Raw genomic sequence first — 9,825 nt, 5'->3', positions numbered from 1 at the left:
TCCCATCCACCCTCTTATCTTGGCTCCTCCAGGATGACAGGTCATCCCTGCATCTTCCCCACTGCCTTGAGTCAGAAGCAGTGTCGCAAGACACAGCACATCCACAGCAAGGCCACTTCATTAAATCAGTGACCCCCTTCTCCATCTCCTCATGCAGAAAAGGAGAAGACAGGGAGAAATCCCTTCAGGCTGCCATCAATTTATTTTTCACACATACTCCCTCACCTCCCATCCCCCCACCCACTCCCTTTCATGCATCACATCATCATCCATACACAACCATTCTTCACTCACCCCTATCTTCTGTCTTCTCCTGTCCTTCCTTGGCAGATGTTCCCCTCTTTCCCAATGCCCCATCCATCCATCTCATCTTTGGTCACCCTCTCATGTTCACTCCTACCTCTGCCTTCCACACACCTTTTAGTAATCTTTCTTCACTCATTCTTTCCATATGTCCAAACCATCCCAATACTCTTTCATTAACCCTGTCTCCTAACTCCCTTTCCACCTTAGTTCTCATTTCTCACTCTATATAGTCTAGTAACCCCTATCATACTTCTCAGGCACCTCATCTCAAACACATTCAAACTTCTCTTATGTTCCATGTTTCTGCTCCATACAATGCTATTGGCACAATCACTCCTTCATACAATCTCCTCTTCGCATCCATTCCCAAATGTCTATTTCTCATTAAACTTTTCAATTCCCCCAAGGCATTTACTTGCTTCTCTCAATCTACATTCTAATTCCACCTCCACTCCTCCCTTTCCTGTCACATTCGCATCCAAGTATCTAAAACTATTCACTTCCTCCAGTCTCTCTTCCTTAATACTAACTTCCATGTATAAATTGAACAGCCAAGGTGACATAACACATCCCTGGTGAAGTCACACCTTTACCTCAAACCACTCACTCGCTCCATTTCTAACACAAACTCTACTACTCTCATAAAATCTCGACTGGTCTTTAAAGCTTTCCTCCTATCCCATATATCTGCAATACCTCCCACAAAATAAAACATTAAAATTATAACTGGTCCAGTTAAACCACCCCAACAGAACATCTACACTCCAAAATTGAAATGCTCTCTATGGAGCACATGGAAATGAGTTTTATTCAAGAGCTCTCATCCATCCAACCCATCACATAAGCACAATGACTGTATGCAGCAAAACACAACTCCAGCAGTATATTATTCAAACTTGCACACCTTGTAAGCTGTCCACACAAAAATACATACTCAGATCACAAAACAGGCTCACAAAAACCAAATTCCATAATCCACCTTAGTTCCCCAGGCACCTGCCTAACAAAAATCCCTCCCACAACAAGCAAGAACAATGCTGGCATTACTATATTCAAGCCACCATCCAGCATTGAAACTATATCAACACAGGTCTGGCCACAGAATCAGTTGCCCCAGGTGCAAGCGAGGGAGGGATGAGGATGCTTATGTGCAAGTGATATTTTGATGCAGCCCGAAGGATTTTCTCCCAGTCCTCTCTTTTTCTGCACAGGGTGACAAAGAGGGTAGGTCGCCAATTAAGTGAAGCAGCTTTGCTGTGGATGTACTGTGTCTTGCTGCATTGTGTTTGACTCAGGGTAGTTGGCAGATGGAGAAGTGACCCATCATCCATGAGGAGTTGAAATGGGTGGGAATAGGTATGTGCCTCTGATTTAACTAGCCCCCTTATAAGGAGAAAAAGCTCTTGGTATGCAGCAATTGCCAAACAGAAGACAAAGAACACATCCTAATCTAGCCTTACCTAGACAACACCATACATCTAGGTCTCTTAATCCAACCCTTGCCGGCCACCATTTGTGTGGAAATTTGGACCCAAGATATGTGTAAACCCACTTTGGGAATTGGTGGCGTTTTATGTCTGGGCCAATTCCCAAATTGGGTTTATGCCCTGGGCCCAAATGTGTACACAAGTGGCAGTTGGAAAGTGTTGGATTAAGAGACCTAGGTGCACCTATTCCTGAGTGACTTGAGGGCCAATCCTGTGGCTGTTACCAGTTACCTGGGAGAAAAGAGAGGTGTTCCCTATCTGCTACATATCCCATTTTCAGGTCTTGGAGCCCTCTGTTTAAGAAGAGGGAGGCAAGATCTTGGTGTGATTAAAAAGGGAAACCAGTGACTGCCTCACCACCACCCATGGTGCCTCTGGGTTGACTTCCATCTGGGAGTAGATGCCGAGTATGAGGCGACAACAAAGACTGATAGTAATAGCACTATCAAGCTTCTCTCCAAATAACATTTAACTTCATCCTTCCAACTAACATCCAAAAGTACTCTGGCAATGGTAGGCGGTGGGGGCAAGGGATGGCAATCTCTCGAAGCCCTTAGTCACAACCTACATGGCAGGTAGTATAGAACTAATGGTTGGATTAGGGAGCAACATACATGACTGAACAGCCCTATTCAGGACCCATTCTGCTCACTCCATTTGAGAAGGTGCACTAAAAATTTATATATCTACGAGGTGTGTTTTTTAAGTAAGTACCATTTTGAAATAAAAATTAAACAAGTAGACTTTTCGTAACAATTTTATTTTTACATGAAAGCCTGTACTATAATCTACTTTTCAACATAATTATGGAATCATCTGACTGTGTTTAAGTTTGTTTGTGAGTATTTGAAGTGCCTCCTCCGATTCAGAATGCCGCTGACTGTGAAATATGTGCTGTGATTTGTTTTCTTACTGCTAAAGGTGTGAAAGTGGCTGAAATTCGTCAGATCAGTAAAGTGTATAGAGAAACATTATGAGTGATGGGATGGTGTGTAAATGGGTGAGAGCTTAAGATGGCCATACAAATGTGCATGAGGAACGAGTGAATGAGTGAGGGTTGTCCACTTCGTTCCTCATCATGCACACTTGTACGGCCATCTTTAAAAGCTCTCACCCATTTCTGCACCATCCCATCACTCATAATGTTTTCTCCATACACTTCACTGATCTGACCATGAATTTCAGCCGCTTCCACGCCTTTAGCAGTAAGAAAACGAATCACAGTATTTCACAGTTGGCGGCATTCTCAATTGGAGGAGGCATTTCAAATACTCAAACAAACTTAAACAGGGTCAGATGATTCCACAATTATGTTGAGAAGTAGATTACAGTACAGGCTTTCACGTAAAAATAAAATTGTTACGAAAAGTCTACTTGTTTCATTGTTATTTCAAAACGGTACTTACTTAAAAAAAACACGCCTAGTACATACTAAAAGGCTTCTTCCCTCTTATGAAGCAGGTAGCCAGACAAGCCAAACACCCATGTTTCCCTTTCAAAAATCTTAGCCAATTATAGATGAAGAGCCACCCTTGCCTGGGTCAGAAGTTTACCCACAGTAGTTAACGAATGAAGACTTAATAACAATGTAATGAGTGCAGAACAATTGGTTGTTTTCAGAGAAGATTAGATAACTTTATGGGTAGGGATGAAAGGTGGTAAAGGACATTGAACTGTATAGTGCAGGTCATATGGTCTCTTGCAGCCTCCTCCATTCTCTATTAAGTAATGCAGCAGGGCCTAACAGCTGAGGCTGATTTACCCCCAACACTTCATTTAGATAGACCTAAACATTTATCTGTTCTTTCTACATAAGGGTTTTTCTCCCTAATAAAGGAAGTAGCCAAGTCAAAAGGCATCTACCTACTCCCATACACCACCCTTTCCTCTCTCTCATCTTGGTTCCTTGTGGATGATGGGTCTTCTGCCCACCGAGTCAAAAGCAATGCAGCAAGACTGTTTCACTTATCAGCAATCCCCTCTTGTTGTAGAAAATATCATCCACACACAACCACTCCCCCAACATGGAAAAGAGAAGATGGGGGAGAAAATTCCTTCATGCTGCATCAAAGTACCATCTATACACAGGAATTCTCCACTCACTACTATTCCCTGCCTTGTTCAACATTCTCCTCTTGCTCAGTGCCACTTTCACCTCATCCATCTCATCTTCTGTTGTCCCCCAAGTTTAATTCAGCCACCTCTTTGGCTTTCTTCACTCATTCTTTCCATGTGTCCAAACTACCTCAATACTCTCATCAGCCCTACCATCTTTTCCACCCTAGTTCTCCTCACCATGTCAAATCATCCCAAACACATTCAAGCTTCCTTTCTGCCTTCCTCAAAATCCAAGTCTCCACCCCATAGTGTTATTGGCACAATCACCCCTTCATATAATCTTCTCTTTGCATCCATTCCTAATGTTCATTCTTGTGACACTTTTTAATCCCCCAAGACATTGACTTGCCTCAATCTACAATTCACTTCTACCCCTACTCCTCAATTTCCTGCCACATGACTCAATACTTAAAACTCTCCACTTCCTCCAGCCTCTCCTTTGACTTGTTGCCAACCTCTCCCCTTGTACATCCCATCACCTTATTTTTACCCACATTTACTTTAACATTTTCCTATCACATACCTTCCCACTCTTTTGTCACTAAATGGCTTAGCACCCCGCCACAAGCAGTGTCATCCTAAACAGAGCCTCCTTAAATTCAATCCAGTTGGTGAGCTGCATAAAGACAATCATCCATAGTATACATTTTCAAACAAGTTTACTTTAAAATTCAGTTGTCCTGACCTTATGTCATCACTTTTGTACTTCCATTATGCTATCTTGTCTCATTTCATCCACCCATATCTTAACTTTCATTCTATTTCCCTGCTATCTCTCATATTACCTTATTGGTTACTTCCAATTTTTTTCCCATTCCCCCAATCTGCTCCTTTCCTCCCATCCAACCCCTCATACTGCATATTTCCCAAGTCCCTTCTTTTGTATTTTTTTTAACACGTTTATGGCATAGTGTGAGCAATATAACCATCTGGGGTTAGCCTCCCCCCTCCTGTAGGTTAGAGACAAGGGGAGGTGTCTTCTTGAATAAAGGTACAATAACATTGGGCAAATAAAAGGAAATACAGCTTTTACTAAAAAGTATATTAGCAACTTGTGTTCTACATGAACTTTACAATCGTCATACAACAGCAAATCAGACAACAACAGATTTTAGATATTTCTTCTCCCTACCCTCGCCCTGTATTTTTTTTTCATCCCCTCCTCTAAACAATCAACACTATTTCCTGGATAAAAACAGTTTTCCTTCATTACAACTTGGGAGTTAAGATTTTTTTGTTTTTTTCTTTTTTTTATATCAATAGCATAGACAATTTTATTACCATAAGTATGTTTAAGGCAGCCTTTGTAAATCATTTGCATATGTCCATACATCTGCAACACACCCTATATATCACAAGCAAGTCCTGGATTTCCAAACAATAAGTTACTATATATTTAGTGACCTACATGACTGATACAGAAACATAGGTTATCAAACTCAGGACCAGCTTGTACACAGTAAATCTTCCAGTCTAGTTTCCCCCTCCCCTATATTGTATACTTTGGTTGAAAGAGGGGAATACCTTTGACCCAGTTACAGCTATGGTGCAGATAAAACTACGCAGTGCCCCCAACTACCACATGGATGAGAGTAACCTAAGTACACCTTACCTTTGGTAGTTCCCAGGAACACTTTACAGCTCATGGCCATTGCATCGTTTCCCTATGGCCTCCTCAACCTTTTCTGATAATGTATGAAATAAGTAAAGCTCATATCTGACTGTACACATTTCAACAATGTACAAAATGATACATTAACTTTTAAATACATCATTACATCTTTACTTCAGCTTAATGTGTCATTTTCTAATGACTAGATGACGAACAAAATGTAGTCATCCCATCATTTAATGCTTAGGTCATGGTACCAAGAGCTGCTGATGGTGGTAGTGACAGTTATGGTTGTGGTGATGGTGGTGCTGCTGCAGCTTACGTGTAGGAGCTGTTCATTAGAAATATGTTGTGGTTGCAAGAGAATACAAGTTGCGTGTTAAGGCTACGGTCAAACACTATGCCTTCGGGTTTCACGGGCCCACTTCTCGCTAACATCTCTTGACTCCAGTCATTACTTAAGTCATTGCTAGTCTTTACTACCTTTGCATCTTCACTTATGTCTACTTAAGTCAAATGACATTGCAACTACCAACCACTGATGGTTATGTCCACCTAAGTGAGTGCAATTCACTTTTAAGAAGTGCCCCTCGTGAAACATAATTGTGAGAGTTTAACCTAAGGCAAAACTGTTTGGGTCCTTCTAGACCTTAAAAGGCAAGACAACCCTAGAAGTTTCCTTGTTGCCAAGTCTTATCACAAGTGGTTAAGTTAGCAAGGCCAATTGTTGAAAGCAAAAATGCAGTAGATGGCAACAATGATAACTTCCTAGGGACTCCCACCGTATTTAGCATCACCTGGGCACAAATCACTTTGTACTCTACGACTGGCTTTCAAATCTAGCCTGCAGTAACAACCTCCAGCAAAAACGAAATGGGCATGGTCCTAAAAGGAGAAAATACCTCTAGGTATTTTTTTAATCAGGGTAAACCTGGACATCTTACATTTGGGTTGTCAAGCCAGCTACCTTGAACACAGTCTTTGTGTCACAGCTCCTAACCCACAACCTTCAGTGCCTTTCCCATTATTGGAGATCATTTGCAACATCTGACGACTATCAGTGACCCATCAACACAGTTATGATGTGCGCATACTGCTCAAAAAATGGAAAATAAAGGGGGGAGGGGAAGAGGAGGTATGGGAAAATATACTCTGATAGGCAATCATCAAGTGACCTGTTTCATCTGAGATCAGTGTTGCCTTCATTATGATTGCATTGAGGTTCTTATTGTTTACTGATTTCACAGCCGCTTCATGTGAAAAGGATAAAGAGCACTATATTTGGTGGTGACACTGGAGCACAACTTTGAGACTACCCTATCTGGAACTACAGTACATTACACTGAATCAAGCATACAACTGCAACCAAAACAATAAATAGATCTTACAGTGATATAGGAAAGATAGGGACAAAATATATCTCATGACATGGTGTGTGGAAGAATTTCTAGAACCTAAAATTACATGGAAGTATATTATTCCCAGTGCAACAGAACTACTTCACACTACATTCTACCTGAAGCCCAATCCTTCCCCAGTTCCCCATCTCTATTTCAGCCACATCCCTTTAACAAATAGCCACACCCAGTACATCTCTCACACAGCATACGACTGTCCCCCCCCCAGACCTACTGCTACTCCTTTTCATCTACCTTGTTCCCGTTCCCCCTACCTAAATTCCCAGCTACATCCCTATCCCACCCCATCCCCACCTCCAATGCGCAATCATAAGGCATTCACATCGCAATGGGAAGGTACAAGCTGAATGATGGTAGGTCAAGGCTATGACCAGTTTAAGTGCCCAGGTGTTGCTTCTATTACACACCAATCTAAATATTTTGGACAAAAAACATTTATCTATATAAAATGTGGAAAAAACAAAAATATCATCAATAAGACACCCTGAAAATCTCTTATGATAATTATTCTTTATATCATTAATTATAATTTCTATCCGAGTTTCATTACAAGTGTGAGTTCTGTACACTATTCATCACACTCCCAATTCCCTCCTACACAGCTAAAGCAAGGAATTCTCCCTTAAAATTATGTCTTAAGAACAAATAAGTTTGTGAATGTTGAGGAATCTTTTAAGACTCATGTCTCCAATCTTTTGCATCCTACAGATCAGTTTCTAGCAGAGCATCAACATCCAACACAAAGGATAAGCTTATCTAAAGTAAAAATGGACAGTAACTGTTGAAAGAAAAATAGATATAACAATCCAGAGGTCCACAGAAAAAAATATATATATATATATTGTGGTTTTGGTGGTGGTTGGTGGTGGTGGTGGGTGGTAGTGGTGGTGGGTGGGTGGATGGTGGTGGATGGGTGGTGAGTGGGAGTGGGTGGTAGTGGCTGTTTTTTTTTTTCTTTCATTTTTTCTTTTTTTCTTTTTTTGTGGAGAATACTCAGTTCTGCATCCATTAGCCACCAAATGTCCTTAAGGCCACTACTGTACATTGTGAGTTTATAATACACTTGATCACTCCAATCTTGTACACACTTCCCGTCCTATCACTGACATATAAAAACAGATTGCTGGTTCAGACAATGCTGCTTGTGACAGGATTTGACATTTCCCTCCATTTCAATATAAAATCAATAGTAGACCTGTACAAAACTCGCAAATCAACATGTAATGCAGCTTTGAGATTTGCCTATGACACTTTTACCCCGTTCCTCAAGTGTCACTAGTGGGATCACCAAGGAACATGGCAGTTGGGTTGCTTTAACCACACTTTGTTACTGCTCATCTTTGTCATGATTACAGAGGACTACCATCTGTGCAATTACCAACTTCATGTCAATTTGTGTTGGGAAGTGACCTAGAACTTTGTGAATGGAAACACTTAAGAAATGCAAAAAGACATGATCATATACTTCAGATCTCCACAACAGCAAAAGTTTCCTTGGCAAAGTCCCCCCTAGTATTGCATGACAGACCAACTCCACCATGACCAACCTCTGCACAAACTGATCAAACCCTGAGCAAGCCACCGAAGAGGAAACCCCTAAAGATAAGAAGTCCCACTGTCAAAGCAAGAGGAACCTTCCCCCACCAAATTATGGCCTTCCCCATTTAGAATTTTACTTTACTTTTTAACTACTAGGTACTCTTTTCTCACAATGAGGAACAAATGCACAAAAATGTAGAAAGGATTCAAATTAACTAAATATCACTTAGGAACCATCAAGCAGGAGCCTGTAACCATATCCCAAGTGTCTCTTTGAACGATACTGGATGTATTACATACTCCCAGTGCCAGCCAGCCGGAAAAAAAGTCAATACAGGACTAAAAGCCTCTCCCTTTCATCCTTGATCATCTCAGACAAACTCATGAAGTTATAAATAGCAGGAAAAAACAAACAAACACATATATGAAGACATTGTGTGGCCCAATTTTGTTGGCAGCACAGATTTCAATTTTTGGTCACAGTGGCAGCCGAACCTGAACCCATGCCACTGACGGGATCTCCACCAAAAGCCCCCAGGGAGATGATATTGCTTTGTTGTCTCCTTCAACCAGGCACTCGTTATTCATCCTCTTCGTGTTTCCGCTTCTCCCCTCGTTTATCTCCTTTGAGAAATAAAATTGAAAAAATTGAGAATTATTTAATTTGCACAATCACCTAAATAAACAGTGAAATATCTTTATATACTTGAGAATCAATTTGAAGATAACCTGACTACTCACCTGCGTCATTCTCATTTGTTCCATCCTCATCTACCTCATCCTCCTCTTCAACATCTTCATCCTCATCTTCAATCACCTCATAGTCTTCACCATCATCATCAGCTTCCTGCAAGTTCCAATAGCTTTAATTAGCCTCCACATCATTCGTAATATTGGTGGAGGGTGGAAGGAGGAACTGGTGCAAGGGGGTGGGAGTGGAGGAGAGGACATGGGAAAAGGGAGGGAGAGGAAGAGGGGAGGTGGGTTGTGGGGCGATCTGCCTCAAATCAGAAAAGAAAGCAGTAACTGAGCTAAAAGGATGTCAACTCTAAAATATTGACTGTATAAAATTTATGCAGTCAATATTCCACATGGTGTTGGAGGGGGAGAAGAGGGTGGTGAGGAGGAGGAACAAGGGAGGAAGGAAGGGAGGGGTGAGTATTTCTGTTGTTGACATCCAGTGTATCCTTCATGGAAATACTGTGCCAAGAAGGGAACAATTTAATGAAAGTAGTGGAAAATACAAATGATCAACATTTTACTTTGAGTGAAGATTAGTTTCCATACAAAGAATGCTGTGCAACTAGTCCATAGAATTGTTACTAAAGATCTCTAGAGTATTGAT

At 41.1% G+C, this 9,825-nt stretch overlaps 1 protein-coding gene across 1 annotated transcript in view; it reads right to left on the bottom strand.

Moving 5' to 3' along the window:
- Positions 1-4,934: 4,934 nt before the first annotated feature.
- LOC143027735 (acidic leucine-rich nuclear phosphoprotein 32 family member A-like) overlaps positions 4,935-9,825 on the bottom strand; it is a 33,655-nt gene continuing 28,764 nt past the window's right edge. The window contains exons 7-8 of the mRNA XM_076189233.1: positions 9,222-9,327; positions 4,935-9,104 (exon numbers count right to left, since the gene is read on the bottom strand). Coding sequence (XP_076045348.1) covers positions 9,061-9,104; positions 9,222-9,327 — 150 coding nt within the window. The 3' untranslated portion in view covers positions 4,935-9,060. The remainder of the gene's footprint in view (positions 9,105-9,221; positions 9,328-9,825) is intronic.

Source organism: Oratosquilla oratoria, chromosome 8 (assembly GCF_046742065.1).
Source record: "Oratosquilla oratoria isolate Oo_2021 chromosome 8, ASM4674206v1, whole genome shotgun sequence".
NCBI classification, from domain to species: domain Eukaryota; kingdom Metazoa; phylum Arthropoda; class Malacostraca; order Stomatopoda; family Squillidae; genus Oratosquilla; species Oratosquilla oratoria.
Note: the sequence above shows the minus strand (reverse complement) of the source record. Positions and strands in the feature narration are given on the sequence as shown.